Consider the following 21,073-nt stretch of genomic DNA (forward strand, 5'->3'; position numbering starts at 1 on the left):
GTACAGACAATAACACAATGGAAACATCTATATACAGTGTGTGGAAATGGAGTAAGGAGGTAAGGCAATAAATAGGCCATAGTAGCGAAGTAATTACAATTGAGCAGATTAACACTGGAGTGATAGATGTGCAGATGATGATGTGCAAGTAGAAATACTGGTGTGCAAAAGAGAGAAGAAAAAGTAAATTAAAAACAATATGGGGATGAGGTAGGTAGTTGGGTGGGCTATTTACAGATGGGCTATGTACAGCTGCAGCGATCGGTAAGCTGCTCAGATAGCTGATGCTTAAAGTTAGCGAGGGAGATTTAAGTCTCCAACTTCAGCGATTTTTACAATTCGTTCCAGTCATTGGCAGCCTGAGAACTGGAAGGAAAGGTGACCAAAGGAGGTGTTGGCTTTGGGGGTGACCAGTGAAATATACATGCTGGAGCACATGCTACAGGTGGGTGTTGCTATGGTGACTAGTGAGCTGAGATAAGGCGGAGCTTTACCTAGCAAAGACTTATAGATGACCTGGAGCCAGTGGGTCTGGCGACGAATATGTAGCGAGGGCCAGCCGACGAGAGCATACAGGTCGCATTGGTGGGTAGTATATGGGGCTTTGGTGACAAAATGGAAGACACTGTGATAGGCTGCACCCAGTTGCTGAGTAGAGTGTTGGAGGCTATTTTGTAAATGACATCGCCGAAGTCGAGGATCGGTAGGATAGTCAGTTTTACAACGGTATGTTTGGCAGCGTGAGTGAAGGAGGCTTTGTTGCGAAATATGAAGCAGATTCTAGATTAAATTTTGGATTGGAGATGCTTATTGTGAGTCTGGAAGGAGAGTTTACAGTCTAACCAGACACCTTGGTATTTGTAGTTGTCCACATATTCTAAGTCAGAACCGTCCAGAGTAGTGATGCTAGGCGGGCGGGCGGGCGGGTGCGGGCAGCGATCGGTTGAAGAGCATGCATTTAGTTTTACTAGCATTTAAGAGCAGTTGGAGGCCACGGAAGGAGTGTTGTATGGCATTGAAGCTCGTCTGGAGGTTAGTTAACACAGTGTCCAAAGAAGGGCCAGATGTATACAGAATGGTGTCGTCTACGTAGAGGTGGATCAGAGAATCACCCGCAGCAAGAGCGACATCATTGATATATACAGAGAACAGAGTCGGCCCAAGAACTGAACCCTGTGGCACCCCCATAGAGACTGCCAGAGGTCCGGACAACAGGCCCTTCGATTTGACACACTGAACTCTGTCTGGGAAGTAGTTGGTGAACCAGGCGAGGCAGTCATTTGAGAAACCAAGACTATTGAGTCTGCCGATAAGAATAAGGTGATTGACAGAGTCGAAAGCCTTGGCCAGTCGATGAAGATGGCTGCACAGTACTGTCTTTCCAATCTTTAGGAATCTCAGACGATACGAAAGAGAGATTGAACAGACTAGTAATAGGGGTTGCAAGAATGGCGGCGGATCATTTAGAAAGAGAGGGTCCATATGGAATCATGTAGTAACCAAAAAAGTGCTAAGAAAATCAAAATATTTGTCTATATTTGAGATTCTTCAAAGTAGCCACCCTTTGCCTTGATGACAGCTTTGCACAGTCTTGGCATTCTCTCAACCAGCTTCACCTGCCTGGAATGCTTTTCTAACAGTCTTGAAGGAGTTCCCACATATGCTGAGCACTTGTTGGCTGCTTTTCCTTCACTCTGCGGTCCAACTCCCAAACCATCTCAATTGGTTTGAGGTTAGGTGATTGTGGAGGCCAGGTCATCTGATGCAGCACTCCATCACTCTCCTTCTTGATCAAATAGCCCTTACACAGCCTGAAGGTTTGTTGGGTCATTCTCCTGTTGAAAAACAAATTATAGTCTCACTAAGTGAAAACCCGATGGGATGGCGTATTGCTGCAGAATGCTGTGGTAGCCATGCTGGTTCAGTGTGCCTTGAATTATAAATAAATCCCAGACCGTGTCACCAGCAAAGCACCCCCATACCATCACACCACCTCCTCCTCCATGCTTCATGGTGGGAACCACACATGTGGAGATCATCCGTTCACCTACTCTGTGTCTCACAAAGACCAATAGCCTGGAATCACAAAAATACCTTTTTATGAGGGGATTCTAATAAGGCTACAGTTTGGTTTAACGCTGAGATGATATTTGCATATCAATGCAAAATAGGCTACTCTGATGCATATCCTATAAATCAGATCAATGAACCAAGTGAGCTCCATTGCCTACCCACACTGCCCCGCGGCTGGAGTGATACGGCACGTTACAATTTTCATGTGGCACAGGAGTACGTAGAATGTCGGAGCGCACTACAAGGAGACTCCCCTTTTGTGATGACAAAATGACATTGTGACACTGCCCTACACTCCAAATCGTCCTTCTCCGTAGGGTATAAATCGTCCTTCTCCTCAGGGTATAAATCGGCCTTCTCCGCAGGGTATAAATCGGCCTTAAGATGTCTGTTTATCTGAGACGTGAGGTGCTGCAATGGTGGTGAGACACGGCTGATTACTGAAAGACTGTATCTACATCCCAAATGGCACCCTATTCCCTATTAAAATGTACTATTTTAGACCAGAGCCCTATGGCACCCTATTCCCTATATAGTACACTACTTTAGACCAGAGCCCTATGGCACCCTATTCCCTATTAAAATGTACTACTTTTGGCCAGAGCGTGTAGATGTTGTTTCTCTGTCTCCTCCCTGGCCTGGCCTGCTGATATGGATGGTGGGACAGGGGGTAGAGTGGATTGAGAGTCGAGGCTGCATCTGAAGGCTGACTGTCTCACATCAACATGATTAAATCATTAGTTGTTACAATCTGGAGGAGAAGATCACCTAAACTGAAATGTAACTAATCTTTTCTCTGACTCATCCTCCCCCTCTCTCTCTCTTTACTCCAGATTGTCACTTCGTAACAGACTACTTTACACGGACGCCTCGTAAGCTGAATGCATTCCGGTCCTTCGCCAGCGTGGAGCTGTTCCACTTCAGTGTTCCTGAAGACACAGTGGTGGCTGTATGGAACCTCATCACCTTCAAGGAACAAGGAGGAACCTTCGGTGACAGCTGCCCCGACCGCAACGTCACAGTGTGAGTACATCTAACCCCTAACCTGACCGCAACGTCAGTGTGAGTACATCTAACCCCTAACCTGACCACAACGTCACAGTGTGAGTACATCTAACCCTAACCTGACCGCAACGTCACAGTGTGAGTACATCCAACCTGAGCACAACGTCACAGTGTGAGTACATCTGACCCCTAACCTGACCGCAACGTCACAGTGTGAGTACATCTAACCCCTAACCTGACCACAACGTCACAGTGTGAGTACATCTAACCCTAACCTAACCACAACGTCACAGTGTGAGTACATCTAACCCCTAACCTGACCACAACGTCACAGTGTGAGTACATCTAACCTGACCACAACGTCACAGTGTGAGTACATCTAACCTGACCACAACGTCACAGTGTGAGTACATCTAACCTGACCACAACGTCACAGTGTGAGTACATCTAACCTGACCACAACGTCACAGTGTGAGTACATCTAACCCTAACCTGACCACAACGTCACAGTGTGAGTACATCTAACCCCTAACCTGACCACAACGTCACAGTGTGAGTACATCTAACCCTAACCTGACCACAACGTCACAGTGTGAGTACATCTAACCCCTAACCTGACCACAACGTCACAGTGTGAGTACATCTAACCCTAACCTGACCACAACGTCACAGTGTGAGTACATCTGACCTGACCAGGAGACAGATGGAGCCACCTATCAATTATTTAGCTATTTAAACACCAGAAGTTAAACAAATGCAGATCACTTTCCTCATCTTCTCCTTGCATTGTGCCGCCCATCAGAGAGTAGCATCAGTTTTGAACAGATAGATAACAGGTATCCCACAGCCCAGACCCCAGCACCATAGATAACAGGTATCCCACAGCCCAGACCCCAGCACCATAGATAACAGATATCCCAGACCCCAGCACCATAGATAACAGATATCCCAGACCCCAGCACCATAGATAACAGATATCCCAGACCCCAGCACCATAGATAACAGATACCCCAGCACCATAGATAACAGATATCCCAGACCCCAGCACCATAGATAACAGATCTATTGTGCAAAGATCACAGCTCCATATCAGTTTACTGGCAGCCCTGTCTGTCTGTGGTTCGCTAACAAGGCCGCGGAGGAATTGACTGGCCGTGTTACACTTTATGACAACACACAGCGACACAGTTGGACGATCACACAACCAATTACAGGCTCCGTCTCAGACATCACACAGACAGACAGGCAGGCAGACAGGCAGGCACACATACACGCTGGGCATGATTGGCAATCTGAGAGACACTGTGAAGGGAAGGTTGATGAAGGAATTATAATGAACAAGCTTTCTGAGATGCTTTAGAACAGAACAAGTCAGTGAATCTTGAACTGAATCCCCCCCCAGACAGAACAAGTCAGTGAATCTTGAACTGAATCCCCCCCAGACAGAACAAGTCAGTGAATCCTGAACTGAATCCCCCCCAGACAGAACAAGTCAGTGAATCCTGAACTGAATCCCCCCCCAGACAGAACAAGTCAGTGAATCCTGAACTGAATCCCCCCCCCCAGACAGAACATGTCAATCTTGTACTGAATCCCCCCCAGACAGAACAAGTCAATCTTGAACAGAATCCCCCCCCAGACAGACACTGTACAGCTAGCTCCTGTAATCAGCCACTCTGCTACTATGCCTGTGGGTTGGTCTACCTCCCAAACGGCACCCTGTCCCCTATGTAGTATACTACTACCAGAGCCCTGTGAGGGTGCCATTTGGGACACCGCCTTGGTCTGTTTGTTGTCAACATCACTTCTACTGGCCTTGGGCTCCTCTCTGATCTAACTCTGATAAATAGGTGTCTCTTTAAAATAATACAATACGGCACAGAAACAGTAGAGGTCACAGCCTCCTCCCAATTGGGATGAAAATCCACAGTGAGGGGAAGAAAGAGGGAGAGGTAGGGAGTGAGGGAAGAGGTAGGGAGTGAAGGGGAGAGGGAGGGAGAGGTGGGGAGACGGAGGGAGAGGTGGGGAGACGGAGGGAGAGGTGGGGAGAGAGAGGGAGAGGTAGGGAGTGAGGGAGAGGTGGGGAGACGGAGGGAGAGGTGGGGAGAGAGAGAGAGAGAGAGAGAGAGAGAGAGAGAGAGAGAGAGAGGGAGAGGTGGGGAGAGGTGGGGAAAGGTGGGGAGTGAGGGGTAGAAAGAGGGATGGAGAGGTAGAAGGTGGGGGGGAGGTAGGGAAGGAGGGGGGGAGAGGGAAAGCAGCAGCTTGAGTTATTACCTGTCAGGGAAACGAGGCCCAGGCTGAGGCCAACCAACCAAACATTCCCTGGGGGATAAAACCCACCTTTAAGATGAGAGGGGAGAAAACACACCTTTAAGAGGAGAGAGAGGGGAGAAAACACACCTTTAAGAGGAGAGGGGAGAAAACACACCTTTAAGAGGAGAGGGGAGAAAACACACCTTTAAGAGGAGAGAGAGGGGAGAAAACACACCTTTAAGAGGAGAGGGGAGAAAACACACCTTTAAGAGGAGAGGGGAGAAAACACACCTTTAAGAGGAGAGGGGAGAAAACACTCCTTTAAGAGGAGAGAGAGAGGAGAAAACACACCTTTAAGAGGAGAGGAGAAAACACACCTTTAAGAGGAGAGGGTAGAAAACACACCTTTAAGAGGAGAGAGAGAGGAGAAAACACACCTTTAAGAGGAGAGGGTAGAAAACACACCTTTAAGAGGAGAGGGGAGAAAACACACCTTTAAGAGGAGAGGGGAGAAAACACACCTTTAAGAGGAGAGGGTAGAAAACACACCTTTAAGAGGAGAGAGGAGAAAACACACCTTTAAGAGGAGAGGGGAGAAAACACACCTTTAAGAGGAGAGAGAGAGGAGAAAACACACCTTTAAGAGGAGAGAGAGGAGAAAACACACCTTTAAGAGGAGGGGAGAAAACACACCTTTAAGAGGAGAGGGGAGAAAACACACCTTTAAGAGGAGAGAGAGAGGAGAAAACACACCTTTAAGAGGAGAGAGGAGAAAACACAGCTTTAATAGGAGAGGAGAAACGTTGGTATCCAGCCAGGCTCTAAGACAATGTGCTGTAGGACGTTGGTACCCAGCCAGGCTCCAAGACAATGTGCTGTAGGATGTTGGTACCCAGCCAGGCTCCAAGACAATGTGCTGTAGAACGTTGGTACCCAGCCAGGCTCCAAGACAATGTGCTGTAGAACGTTGGTACCCAGCCAGGCTCCAAGACAATGTGCTGTAGAACGTTGGTACCCAGCCAGGCTCCAAGACAATGTCCTGTAGGATGTTGGTACCCAGCCAGGCTCCAAGACAATGTGCTGTAGGATGTTGGTACCCAGCCAGGCTCCAAGACAATGTGCTGTAGGATGTTGGTACCCAGCCAGGCTCCAAGACAATGTCCTGTAGGATGTTGGTACCCAGCCAGGCTCCAAGACAATGTGCTGTAGGACGTTGGTACCCAGCCAGGCTCCAAGACAATGTCCTGTAGGACGTTGGTACCCAGCCAGGCTCCAAGACAATGTCCTGTAGGATGTTGGTACCCAGCCAGGCTCCAAGACAATGTGCTGTAGGACGTTGGTACCCAGCCAGGCTCCAAGACAATGTCCTGTAGGATGTTGGTACCCAGCCAGGCTCCAAGACAATGTGCTGTAGGACGTTGGTACCCAGCCAGGCTCCAAGACAATGTCCTGTAGAACGTTGGTACCCAGCAAGGCTCCAAGACAATGTCCTGTAGGATGTTGGTACCCAGCCAGGCTCCAAGACAATGTGCTGTAGGACGTTGGTACCCAGCCAGGCTCCAAGACAATGTCCTGTAGAACGTTGGTACCCAGCCAGGCTCCAAGACAATGTGCTGTAGGACGTTGGTACCCAGCCAGGCTCCAAGACAATGTCCTGTAGGATGTTGGTACCCAGCCAGGCTCCAAGACAATGTCCTGTAGAACGTTGGTACCCAGCCAGGCGCTAATGAGTCCCTCACTGAATGAATGACAAATGGATGAATGCACCTTATTTCACAACTGAATTTAAAGTAGGCCTAACTGAATGGTAAGGAGTGTGAAGAGGTTGATTTCATTTAGTAAGACAATGTAATGATGCGTTTGTGTTATGCCTATTTATCAGCAGCACAGTATTTGACCGCACGCCTTGCAGTTGATACCGTTCTATTTTAAGTTTCACTTTGTAAAAATAAGCTGTTATGGGACAGTTTTATTTACTGTAACTATTAGTAATCACATGTATTGTAAGAGAAACAACATGCTATGTGTTGTAGTATGCCTTTAGAACGATTCAAAACATATCCTTGACTCTATCCAAGTTGATGAGTGGGAAACAAACAATACTAGTCAGCCTGCACAGCCGGTCCATCGAAACTAAACCAAAACTAATTTCACACATACGAGTTAGCCTTTAGACAAGATTACATTGACAACAATCTGATGAGTGTGTTAAGCGGAGCGACACAGGAAAACCCAAGAGCAGACTCAGACGAGGAAACAGGGATGAATGAACCAAAATATTTATTGTTACACAGAGAGATATGGAGTGCAGGTCCGGGGAAGCTCGGATGAGTTGCAGAAAAACCAGATGTGGAGACTGAGGTTGGAGTTAGCTGAGTAGAACAGGGTAAACAGGTCCTGAGGGGAATCCAAGGTAGTGGGGGTGAGTAAAATCCAGAGCAAGGTAGTTGGGTGGTGAGATGTGGAACAGGAGACAGAGAGGTAAACTGCAATGAGAGGATAAACGGTGTCAGGCAGGGAAACAGGCACAGCAGAGTAACAGGATCTTGAATAATCATAAATGGCTAGAATCATGAACTGACTGAGCAGAGATTACAATCTGGCAGAGTGGACGTGGCAGGACTGAGTATTTGTAGAGGTCTTGATTATGGAACGAGTTGCAGCTGGTAGGGATCTGCTCTGACTCCAGCACACCTGTCTCCAACCACACAATCACACAGAGAGGGAGAGAGAGAGAGAGAGAGAGAGGGAGAGGGAGAGGGAGAGGGTGTACAGGGGGTAGTATCTGCAGGTCAAGAAGACACAGGATGAACACCAGAGGGCGTAGTAGGAGCAGATCTGACAATATCAGGCCCATCAGTTGTCAAATCAGTTGTACATGAAGATGCTAATGAAGATGATAATTTACAGATGCTGGGAAAGGAACATCACTTCTTCAAATCCTCATTCAGATTCACATGCAGGTAAAACATTGTGATTTCTATATAGTATCAGAAAGAGCATATTCTGCAGTTTCTATGACACTTACCTTTGTCAAATAACTCTCAGAGGTGTAGGTCTTTTTCCAAATTTCACTTTTTCGAAGAATATCCGTGCAGTCCATGCATTTAGCATGTCATGTCGACAAGACGTATGAAAACTGTGTGCCGTGAAACCAATTTTTTTGTGGGTCTTCCTCACATAAAGTCCCAAAGCTATGTGCTGACTGTGGACCCCAAGCAGAAAGACAAGACTGAAGCTGTGTGGTGACTGTGGACCCCAAGCAGAAAGACAAGACTGAAGCTGTGTGGTGACTGTGGACCCCAAGCAGAAAGAGAAGACTGAAGCTGTGTGGTGACTGTGGACCCCAAGCAGAAAGAGAAGACTGAAGCTGTGTGGTGACTGTGGACCCCAAGCAGAAAGAGAAGACTGAAGCTGTGTGCTGACTGTGGACCCCAAGCAGAAAGAGAAGACTGAAGCTGTGTGGTGACTGTGGACCCCAAGCAGAAAGAGAAGACTGAAGCTGTGTGGTGACTGTGGACCCCAAGCAGAAAGACAAGACTGAAGCTGTGTGGTGACTGTGGACCCCAAGCAGAAAGAGAAGACTGAAGCTGTGTGCTGACTGTGGACCCCAAGCAGAAAGAGAAGACTGAAGCTGTGTGCTGACTGTGGACCCCAAGCAGAAAGAGAAGACTGAAGCTGTGTGCTGACTGTGGACCCCAAGCAGAAAGAGAAGACTGAAGCTGTGTGCTGACTGTGGACCCCAAGCAGAAAGAGAAGACTGAAGCTGTGTGCTGACTGTGGACCCCAAGCAGAAAGAGAAGACTGAAGCTGTGTGGTGACTGTGGACCCCAAGCAGAAAGAGAAGACTGAAGCTGTGTGGTGACTGTGGACCCCAAGCAGAAAGACAAGACTGAAGCTGTGTGGTGACTGTGGACCCCAAGCAGAAAGACAAGACTGAAGCTGTGTGGTGACTGTGGACCCCAAGCAGAAAGAGAAGACTGAAGCTGTGTGCTGACTGTGGACCCCAAGCAGAAAGAGAAGACTGAAGCTGTGTGGTGACTGTGGACCCCAAGCAGAAAGACAAGACTGAAACTGTGTGGTGACTGTGGACCCCAAGCAGAAAGAGAAGACTGAAGCTGTGTGGTGACTGTGGACCCCAAGCAGAAAGAGAAGACTGAAGCTGTGTGCTGACTGTGGACCCCAAGCAGAAAGAGAAGACTGAAGCTGTGTGGTGACTGTGGACCCCAAGCAGAAAGACAAGACTGAAGCTGTGTGGTGACTGTGGACCCCAAGCAGAAAGACAAGACTGAAGCTGTGTGCTGACTGTGGACCCCAAGCAGAAAGAGAAGACTGAAGCTGTGTGGTGACTGTGGACCCCAAGCAGAAAGAGAAGACGGAAGCTGTGTGGTGACTGTGGACCCCAAGCAGAAAGAGAAGACTGAAGCTGTGTGGTGACTGTGGACCCCAAGCAGATAGAGAAGACTGAAGCTGTGTGGTGACTGTGGACCCCAAGCAGAAAGACAAGACTGAAGCTGTGTGGTGACTGTGGACGCCAAGCAGAAAGACAAGACTGAAGCTGTGTGGTGACTGTGGACCCCAAGCAGAAAGAGAAGACTGAAGCTGTGTGCTGACTGTGGACCCCAAGCAGAAAGACAAGACTGAAGCTGTGTGGTGACTGTGGACCCCAAGCAGAAAGACAAGACTGAAGCTGTGTGGTGACTGTGGACCCCAAGCAGAAAGACAAGACTGAAGCTGTGTGCTGACTGTGGACCCCAAGCAGAAAGACAAGACTGAAGATGTGTGCTGACTGTGGACCCCAAGCAGAAAGACAAGACTGAAGCTGTGTGCTGACTGTGGACCCCAAGCAGAAAGACAAGACTGAAGCTGTGTGCTGACTGTGGACCCCAAGCAGAAAGACAAGACTGAAGCTGTGTGGTGACTGTGGACCCCAAGCAGAAAGACAAGACTGAAGCTGTGTGGTGACTGTGGACCCCAAGCAGAAAGACAAGACTGAAACTGTGTGGTGACTGTGGACCCCAAGCAGAAAGACAAGACTGAAGCTGTGTGGTGACTGTGGACCCCAAGCAGAAAGACAAGACTGAAGCTGTGTGCTGACTGTGGACCCCAAGCAGAAAGACAAGACTGAAGCTGTGTGGTGACTGTGGACCCCAAGCAGAAAGAGAAGACGGAAGCTGTGTGGTGACTGTGGACCCCAAGCAGAAAGAGAAGACTGAAGCTGTGTGCTGACTGTGGACCCCAAGCAGAAAGAGAAGACTGAAGCTGTGTGGTGACTGTGGACCCCAAGCAGAAAGAGAAGACTGAAGCTGTGTGGTGACTGTGGACCCCAAGCAGAAAGACAAGACTGAAGCTGTGTGGTGACTGTGGACCCCAAGCAGAAAGACAAGACTGAAACTGTGTGGTGACTGTGGACCCCAAGCAGAAAGAGAAGACTGAAGCTGTGTGCTGACTGTGGACCCCAAGCAGAAAGACAAGACTGAAGCTGTGTGGTGACTGTGGACCCCAAGCAGAAAGAGAAGACTGAAGCTGTGTGGTGATTGTGGACCCCAAGCAGAAAGAGAAGACTGAAGCTGTGTGGTGACTGTGGACCCCAAGCAGAAAGAGAAGACTGAAGCTGTGTGCTGACTGTGGACCCCAAGCAGAAAGAGAAGACTGAAGCTGTGTGCTGACTGTGGACCCCAAGCAGAAAGAGAAGACTGAAGCTGTGTGCTGACTGTGGACCCCAAGCAGAAAGAGAAGACTGAAGCTGTGTGCTGACTGTGGACCCCAAGCAGAAAGAGAAGACTGAAGCTGTGTGCTGACTGTGGACCCCAAGCAGAAAGAGAAGACTGAAGCTGTGTGGTGACTGTGGACCCCAAGCAGAAAGACAAGACTGAAGCTGTGTGGTGACTGTGGACCCCAAGCAGAAAGACAAGACTGAAGCTGTGTGGTGACTGTGGACCCCAAGCAGAAAGAGAAGACTGAAGCTGTGTGCTGACTGTGGACCCCAAGCAGAAAGAGAAGACTGAAGCTGTGTGGTGACTGTGGACCCCAAGCAGAAAGACAAGACTGAAGCTGTGTGGTGACTGTGGACCCCAAGCAGAAAGAGAAGACTGAAGCTGTGTGGTGACTGTGGACCCCAAGCAGAAAGACAAGACTGAAGCTGTGTGGTGACTGTGGACCCCAAGCAGAAAGACAAGACTGAAGCTGTGTGGTGACTGTGGACCCCAAGCAGAAAGACAAGACTGAAACTGTGTGGTGACTGTGGACCCCAAGCAGAAAGAGAAGACTGAAGCTGTGTGGTGACTGTGGACCCCAAGCAGAAAGAGAAGACTGAAGCTGTGTGCTGACTGTGGACCCCAAGCAGAAAGACAAGACTGAAGCTGTGTGCTGACTGTGGACCCCAAGCAGAAAGAGAAGACTGAAGCTGTGTGCTGACTGTGGACCCCAAGCAGAAAGAGAAGACTGAAGCTGTGTGGTGACTGTGGACCCCAAGCAGAAAGACAAGACTGAAGCTGTGTGGTGACTGTGGACCCCAAGCAGAAAGACAAGACTGAAGCTGTGTGCTGACTGTGGACCCCAAGCAGAAAGAGAAGACTGAAGCTGTGTGCTGACTGTGGACCCTAAGCAGAAAGACAAGACTGAAGCTGTGTGCTGACTGTGGACCCCAAGCAGAAAGAGAAGACTGAAGCTGTGTGCTGACTGTGGACCCCAAGCAGAAAGAGAAGACTGAAGCTGTGTGCTGACTGTGGACCCCAAGCAGAAAGATAAGACTGAAGCTGTGTGGTGACTGTGGACCCCAAGCAGAAAGAGAAGACTGAAGCTGTGTGGTGACTGTGGACCCCAAGCAGAAAGAGAAGACTGAAGCTGTGTGGTGACTGTGGACCCCAAGCAGAAAGACAAGACTGAAGCTGTGTGGTGACTGTGGACCCCAAGCAGAAAGACAAGACTGAAGCTGTGTGGTGACTGTGGACCCCAAGCAGAAAGAGAAGACTGAAGCTGTGTGCTGACTGTGGACCCCAAGCAGAAAGAGAAGACTGAAGCTGTGTGGTGACTGTGGACCCCAAGCAGAAAGACAAGACTGAAGCTGTGTGGTGACTGTGGACCCCAAGAAGAAAGAGAAGACTGAAGCTGTGTGGTGACTGTGGACCCCAAGCAGAAAGACAAGACTGAAGCTGTGTGGTGACTGTGGACCCCAAGCAGAAAGACAAGACTGAAGCTGTGTGGTGACTGTGGACCCCAAGCAGAAAGACAAGACTGAAACTGTGTGGTGACTGTGGACCCCAAGCAGAAAGAGAAGACTGAAGCTGTGTGCTGACTGTGGACCCCAAGCAGAAAGAGAAGACGGAAGCTGTGTGGTGACTGTGGACCCCAAGCAGAAAGAGAAGACGGAAGCTGTGTGGTGACTGTGGACCCCAAGCAGAAAGAGAAGACTGAAGCTGTGTGCTGACTGTGGACCCCAAGCAGAAAGAGAAGACTGAAGCTGTGTGCTGACTGTGGACCCCAAGCAGAAAGAGAAGACTGAAGCTGTGTGGTGACTGTGGACCCCAAGCAGAAAGACAAGACTGAAGCTGTGTGGTGACTGTGGACGCCAAGCAGAAAGACAAGACTGAAGCTGTGTGGTGACTGTGGACCCCAAGCAGAAAGACAAGACTGAAGCTTTGTGCTGACTGTGGACCCCAAGCAGAAAGAGAAGACTGAAGCTGTGTGCTGACTGTGGACCCTAAGCAGAAAGACAAGACTGAAGCTGTGTGGTGACTGTGGACCCCAAGCAGAAAGACAAGACTGAAGCTGTGTGGTGACTGTGGACCCCAAGCAGAAAGAGAAGACTGAAGCTGTGTGGTGACTGTGGACCCCAAGCAGAAAGAGAAGACTGAAGCTGTGTGGTGACTGTGGACCCCAAGCAGAAAGACAAGACTGAAGCTGTGTGGTGACTGTGGACCCCAAGCAGAAAGACAAGACTGAAGCTGTGTGGTGACTGTGGACCCCAAGCAGAAAGACAAGACTGAAACTGTGTGGTGACTGTGGACCCCAAGCAGAAAGAGAAGACTGAAGCTGTGTGGTGACTGTGGACCCCAAGCAGAAAGAGAAGACTGAAGCTGTGTGCTGACTGTGGACCCCAAGCAGAAAGAGAAGACTGAAGCTGTGTGCTGACTGTGGACCCCAAGCAGAAAGAGAAGACTGAAGCTGTGTGGTGACTGTGGACCCCAAGCAGAAAGACAAGACTGAAGCTGTGTGGTGACTGTGGACCCCAAGCAGAAAGAGAAGACTGAAGCTGTGTGCTGACTGTGGACCCCAAGCAGAAAGACAAGACTGAAGCTGTGTGGTGACTGTGGACCCTAAGCAGAAAGACAAGACTGAAGCTGTGTGGTGACTGTGGAGCCCAAGCAGAAAGACAAGACTGAAGCTGTGTGGTGACTGTGGACCCCAAGCAGAAAGACAAGACTGAAGCTGTGTGGTGACTGTGGACCGCAAGCCGAAAGAGAAGACTGAAGCTGTGTGGTGATTGTGGACCCCAAGCAGAAAGAGAAGACTGAAGCTGTGTGGTGACTGTGGACCCCCAAGCAGAAAGAGAAGACTGAAGCTGTGTGCTGACTGTGGACCCCAAGCAGAAAGAGAAGACTGAAGCTGTGTGCTGACTGTGGACCCCAAGCAGAAAGAGAAGACTGAAGCTGTGTGGTGACTGTGGACCCCAAGCAGAAAGAGAAGACTGAAGCTGTGTGCTGACTGTGGACCCCAAGCAGAAAGAGAAGACTGAAGCTGTGTGCTGACTGTGGACCCCAAGCAGAAAGAGAAGACTGAAGCTGTGTGGTGACTGTGGACCCCAAGCAGAAAGAGAAGACTGAAGCTGTGTGCTGACTGTGGACCCCAAGCAGAAAGAGAAGACTGAAGCTGTGTGCTGACTGTGGACCCCAAGCAGAAAGAGAAGACTGAAGCTGTGTGGTGACTGTGGACCCCAAGCAGAAAGACAAGACTGAAGCTGTGTGGTGACTGTGGACGCCAAGCAGAAAGACAAGACTGAAGCTGTGTGGTGACTGTGGACCCCAAGCAGAAAGACAAGACTGAAGCTTTGTGCTGACTGTGGACCCCAAGCAGAAAGAGAAGACTGAAGCTGTGTGCTGACTGTGGACCCTAAGCAGAAAGACAAGACTGAAGCTGTGTGGTGACTGTGGACCCCAAGCAGAAAGACAAGACTGAAGCTGTGTGGTGACTGTGGACCCCAAGCAGAAAGAGAAGACTGAAGCTGTGTGGTGACTGTGGACCCCAAGCAGAAAGAGAAGACTGAAGCTGTGTGGTGACTGTGGACCCCAAGCAGAAAGACAAGACTGAAGCTGTGTGGTGACTGTGGACCCCAAGCAGAAAGACAAGACTGAAGCTGTGTGGTGACTGTGGACCCCAAGCAGAAAGACAAGACTGAAACTGTGTGGTGACTGTGGACCCCAAGCAGAAAGAGAAGACTGAAGCTGTGTGGTGACTGTGGACCCCAAGCAGAAAGAGAAGACTGAAGCTGTGTGCTGACTGTGGACCCCAAGCAGAAAGAGAAGACTGAAGCTGTGTGCTGACTGTGGACCCCAAGCAGAAAGAGAAGACTGAAGCTGTGTGGTGACTGTGGACCCCAAGCAGAAAGACAAGACTGAAGCTGTGTGGTGACTGTGGACCCCAAGCAGAAAGAGAAGACTGAAGCTGTGTGCTGACTGTGGACCCCAAGCAGAAAGACAAGACTGAAGCTGTGTGGTGACTGTGGACCCTAAGCAGAAAGACAAGACTGAAGCTGTGTGGTGACTGTGGAGCCCAAGCAGAAAGACAAGACTGAAGCTGTGTGGTGACTGTGGACCCCAAGCAGAAAGACAAGACTGAAGCTGTGTGGTGACTGTGGACCGCAAGCCGAAAGAGAAGACTGAAGCTGTGTGGTGATTGTGGACCCCAAGCAGAAAGAGAAGACTGAAGCTGTGTGGTGACTGTGGACCCCAAGCAGAAAGAGAAGACTGAAGCTGTGTGCTGACTGTGGACCCCAAGCAGAAAGAGAAGACTGAAGCTGTGTGCTGACTGTGGACCCCAAGCAGAAAGAGAAGACTGAAGCTGTGTGGTGACTGTGGACCCCAAGCAGAAAGAGAAGACTGAAGCTGTGTGGTGACTGTGGACCCCAAGCAGAAAGACAAGACTGAAGCTGTGTGGTGACTGTGGACCCCAAGCAGAAAGACAAGACTGAAGCTGTGTGGTGACTGTGGACCCCAAGCAGAAAGAGAAGACTGAAGCTGTGTGCTGACTGTGGACCCCAAGCAGAAAGAGAAGACTGAAGCTGTGTGGTGACTGTGGACCCCAAGCAGAAAGAGAAGACTGAAGCTGTGTGGTGACTGTGGACCCCAAGCAGAAAGACAAGACTGAAGCTGTGTGGTGACTGTGGACCCCAAGCAGAAAGACAAGACTGAAGCTGTGTGGTGACTGTGGACCCCAAGCAGAAAGACAAGACTGAAGCTGTGTGGTGACTGTGGACCCCAAGCAGAAAGACAAGACTGAAGCTGTGTGGTGACTGTGGACCCCAAGCAGAAAGACAAGACTGAAGCTGTGTGGTGACTGTGGACCCCAAGCAGAAAGAGAAGACTGAAGCTGTGTGGTGACTGTGGACCCCAAGCAGAAAGAGAAGACTGAAGCTGTGTGGTGACTGTGGACCCCAAGCAGAAAGAGAAGACTGAAGCTGTGTGCTGACTGTGGACCCCAAGCAGAAAGAGAAGACTGAGGCTGTGTGCTGACTGTGGACCCCAAGCAGAAAGAGAAGACTGAAGCTGTGTGCTGACTGTGGACCCCAAGCAGAAAGAGAAGACTGAAGCTGTGTGGTGACTGTGGACCCCAAGCAGAAAGAGAAGACTGAAGCTGTGTGGTGACTGTGGACCCCAAGCAGAAAGACAAGACTGAAGCTGTGTGGTGACTGTGGACCCCAAGCAGAAAGACAAGACTGAAGCTGTGTGGTGACTGTGGACCCCAAGCAGAAAGAGAAGACTGAAGCTGTGTGCTGACTGTGGACCCCAAGCAGAAAGAGAAGACTGAAGCTGTGTGGTGACTGTGGACCCCAAGCAGAAAGACAAGACTGAAGCTGTGTGGTGACTGTGGACCCCAAGCAGGAAGACAAGACTGAAGCTGTGTGGTGACTGTGGACCCCAAGCAGAAAGACAAGACTGAAGCTGTGTGGTGACTGTGGACCCCAAGCAGAAAGACAAGACTGAAACTGTGTGGTGACTGTGGACCCCAAGCAGAAAGACAAGACTGAAGCTGTGTGGTGACTGTGGACCCCAAGCAGAAAGACAAGACTGAAGCTGTGTGCTGACTGTGGACCCCAAGCAGAAAGAGAAGACTGAAGCTGTGTGGTGACTGTGGACCCCAAGCAGAAAGACAAGACTGAAGCTGTGTGGTGACTGTGGACCCCAAGCAGAAAGAGAAGACTGAAGCTGTGTGGTGACTGTGGACCCCAAGCAGAAAGACAAAACTGAAGCTGTGTGGTGACTGTGGACCCCAAGCAGAAAGACAAGACTGAAGCTGTGTGGTGACTGTGGACCCCAAGCAGAAAGACAAGACTGAAACTGTGTGGTGACTGTGGACCCCAAGCAGAAAGAGAAGACTGAAGCTGTGTGCTGACTGTGGACCCCAAGCAGAAAGAGAAGACGGAAGCTGTGTGGTGACTGTGGACCCCAAGCAGAAAGAGAAGACGGAAGCTGTGTGGTGACTGTGGACCCCAAGCAGAAAGAGAAGACTGAAGCTGTGTGCTGACTGTGGACCCCAAGCAGAAAGAGAAGACTGAAGCTGTGTGCTGACTGTGGACCCCAAGCAGAAAGAGAAGACTGAAGGTGTGTGGTGACTGTGGACCCCAAGCAGATAGAGAAGACTGAAGCTGTGTGGTGACTGTGGACCCCAAGCAGAAAGACAAGACTGAAGCTGTGTGGTGACTGTGGACGCCAAGCAGAAAGACAAGACTGAAGCTGTGTGGTGACTGTGGACCCCAAGCAGAAAGACAAGACTGAAGCTGTGTGCTGACTGTGGACCCCAAGCAGAAAGAGAAGACTGAAGCTGTGTGCTGACTGTGGACCCTAAGCAGAAAGACAAGACTGAAGCTGTGTGGTGACTGTGGACCCCAAGCAGAAAGACAAGACTGAAGCTGTGTGGTGACTGTGGACCCCAAGCAGAAAGAGAAGACTGAAGCTGTGTGGTGACTGTGGACCCCAAGCCGAAAGAGAAGACTGAAGCTGTGTGGTGATTCTGGACCCCAAGCAGAAAGAGAAGACTGAAGCTGTGTGCTGACTGTGGACCCCAAGCAGAAAGAGAAGACTGAAGCTGTGTGGTGACTGTGGACCCCAAGCAGAAAGAGAAGACTGAAGCTGTGTGCTGACTGTGGACCCCAAGCAGAAAGAGAAGACTGAAGCTGTGTGGTGACTGTGGACCCCAAGCAGAAAGAGAAGACTGAAGCTGTGTGGTGACTGTGGACCCCAAGCAGAAAGACAAGACTGAAGCTGTGTGGTGACTGTGGACCCCAAGCAGAAAGACAAGACTGAAGCTGTGTGGTGACTGTGGACCCCAAGCAGAAAGAGAAGACTGAAGCTGTGTGCTGACTGTGGACCCCAAGCAGAAAGAGAAGACTGAAGCTGTGTGGTGACTGTGGACCCCAAGCAGAAAGACAAGACTGAAGCTGTGTGGTGACTGTGGACCCCAAGCAGAAAGACAAGACTGAAGCTGTGTGGTGACTGTGGACCCCAAGCAGAAAGACAAGACTGAAACTGTGTGGTGACTGTGGACCCCAAGCAGAAAGAGAAGACTGAAGCTGTGTGGTGACTGTGGACCCCAAGCAGAAAGAGAAGACTGAAGCTGTGTGCTGACTGTGGACCCCAAGCAGAAAGAGAAGACTGAAGCTGTGTGCTGACTGTGGACCCCAAGCAGAAAGAGAAGACTGAAGCTGTGTGGTGACTGTGGACCCCAAGCAGAAAGACAAGACTGAAGCTGTGTGGTGACTGTGGACCCCAAGCAGAAAGAGAAGACTGAAGCTGTGTGCTGACTGTGGACCCCAAGCAGAAAGACAAGACTGAAGCTGTGTGGTGACTGTGGACCCTAAGCAGAAAGACAAGACTGAAGCTGTGTGGTGACTGTGGAGCCCAAGCAGAAAGACAAGACTGAAGCTGTGTGGTGACTGTGGACCCCAAGCAGAAAGACAAGACTGAAGCTGTGTAGTGACTGTGGACCCCAAGCCGAAAGAGAAGACTGAAGCTGTGTGGTGATTGTGGACCCCAAGCAGAAAGAGAAGACTGAAGCTGTGTGGTGACTGTGGACCCCAAGCAGAAAGAGAAGACTGAAGCTGTGTGCTGACTGTGGACCCCAAGCAGAAAGAGAAGACTGAAGCTGTGTGCTGACTGTGGACCCCAAGCAGAAAGAGAAGACTGAAGCTGTGTGGTGACTGTGGACCCCAAGAAGAAAGAGAAGACTGAAGCTGTGTGGTGACTGTGGACCCCAAGCAGAAAGACAAGACTGAAGCTGTGTGGTGACTGTGGACCCCAAGCAGAAAGACAAGACTGAAGCTGTGTGGTGACTGTGGACCCCAAGCAGAAAGACAAGACTGAAGCTGTGTGGTGACTGTGGACCCCAAGCAGAAAGAGAAGACTGAAGCTGTGTGCTGACTGTGGACCCCAAGCAGAAAGAGAAGACTGAAGCTGTGTGGTGACTGTGGACCCCAAGCAGAAAGAGAAGACTGAAGCTTTGTGGTGACTGTGGACCCCAAGCAGAAAGACAAGACTGAAGCTGTGTGGTGACTGTGGACCTCAAGCAGAAAGACAAGACTGAAGCTGTGTGGTGACTGTGGACCCCAAGCAGAAAGACAAGACTGAAGCTGTGTGGTGACTGTGGACCCCAAGCAGAAAGACAAGACTGAAGCTGTGTGGTGACTGTGGACCCCAAGCAGAAAGACAAGACTGAAGCTGTGTGGTGACTGTGGACCCCAAGCAGAAAGAGAAGACTGAAGCTGTGTGGTGACTGTGGACCCCAAGCAGAAAGAGAAGACTGAAGCTGTGTGGTGACTGTGGACCCCAAGCAGAAAGAGAAGACTGAAGCTGTGTGCTGACTGTGGACCCCAAGCAGAAAGAGAAGACTGAGGCTGTGTGCTGACTGTGGACCCCAAGCAGAAAGAGAAGACTGAAGCTGTGTGCTGACTGTGGACCCCAAGCAGAAAGAGAAGACTGAAGCTGTGTGGTGACTGTGGACCCCAAGCAGAAAGAGAAGACTGAAGCTGTGTGGTGACTGTGGACCCCAAGCAGAAAGACAAGACTGAAGCTGTGTGGTGACTGTGGACCCCAAGCAGAAAGACAAGACTGAAGCTGTGTGGTGACTGTGGACCCCAAGCAGAAAGAGAAGACTGAAGCTGTGTGCTGACTGTGGACCCCAAGCAGAAAGAGAAGACTGAAGCTGTGTGGTGACTGTGGACCCCAAGCAGAAAGACAAGACTGAAGCTGTGTGGTGACTGTGGACCCCAAGCAGGAAGACAAGACTGAAGCTGTGTGGTGACTGTGGACCCCAAGCAGAAAGACAAGACTGAAGCTGTGTGGTGACTGTGGACCCCAAGCAGAAAGACAAGACTGAAACTGTGTGGTGACTGTGGACCCCAAGCAGAAAGACAAGACTGAAGCTGTGTGGTGACTGTGGACCCCAAGCAGAAAGACAAGACTGAAGCTGTGTGCTGACTGTGGACCCCAAGCAGAAAGAGAAGACTGAAGCTGTGTGCTGACTGTGGACCCCAAGCAGAAAGAGAAGACTGAAGCTGTGTGCTGACTGTGGACCCCAAGCAGAAAGAGAAGACTGAAGCTGTGTGGTGACTGTGGACCCCAAGCAGAAAGAGAAGACTGAAGCTGTGTGGTGACTGTGGACCCCAAGCAGAAAGACAAGACTGAAGCTGTGTGGTGACTGTGGACCCCAAGCAGAAAGAGAAGACTGAAGCTGTGTGCTGACTGTGGACCCCAAGCAGAAAGACAAGACTGAAGCTGTGTGCTGACTGTGGACCCCAAGCAGAAAGAGAAGACGGAAGCTGTGTGGTGACTGTGGACCCCAAGCAGAAAGAGAAGACTGAAGCTGTGTGGTGACTGTGGACCCCAAGCAGAAAGAGAAGACTGAAGCTGTGTGCTGACTGTGGACCCCAAGCAGAAAGAGAAGACTGAAGCTGTGTGCTGACTGTGGACCCCAAGCAGAAAGACAAGACTGAAGCTGTGTGGTGACTGTGGACCCCAAGCAGAAAGACAAGACTGAAGCTGTGTGCTGACTGTGGACCCCAAGCAGAAAGACAAGACTGAAGCTGTGTGGTGACTGTGGACCCCAAGCAGAAAGACAAGACTGAAGCTGTGTGCTGACTGTGGACCCCAAGCAGAAAGACAAGACTGAAGCTGTGTGCTGACTGTGGACCCCAAGCAGAAAGAGAAGACGGAAGCTGTGTGCTGACTGTGGACCCCAAGCAGAAAGAGAAGACTGAAGCTGTGTGGTGACTGTGGACCCCAAGCAGAAAGAGAAGACTGAAGCTGTGTGGTGACTGTGGACCCCAAGCAGAAAGACAAGACTGAAGCTGTGTGGTGACTGTGGACCCCAAGCAGAAAGACAAGACTGAAGCTGTGTGGTGACTGTGGACCCCAAGCAGAAAGACAAGACTGAAGCTGTGTGGTGACTGTGGACCCCAAGCAGAAAGAGAAGACTGAAGCTGTGTGCTGACTGTGGACCCCAAGCAGAAAGAGAAGACGGAAGCTGTGTG

General features: G+C 50.2%; 1 protein-coding gene across 1 annotated transcript in view; it reads left to right on the top strand.

The window, feature by feature from the left end:
- Nucleotides 1-21,073, top strand: part of tmem8b (transmembrane protein 8B) — a gene marked incomplete in the record, with an annotated part of 251,384 nt that overhangs the window by 34,922 nt on the left and 195,389 nt on the right. Inside the window, 1 exon segment of the mRNA XM_029763891.1 lies at nucleotides 2,907-3,096. Within this exon segment, the coding sequence (XP_029619751.1) occupies nucleotides 2,907-3,096 (190 nt within the window).

Source organism: Salmo trutta, chromosome 9 (assembly GCF_901001165.1).
Source record: "Salmo trutta chromosome 9, fSalTru1.1, whole genome shotgun sequence".
In the NCBI taxonomy this organism is placed as follows: domain Eukaryota; kingdom Metazoa; phylum Chordata; class Actinopteri; order Salmoniformes; family Salmonidae; genus Salmo; species Salmo trutta.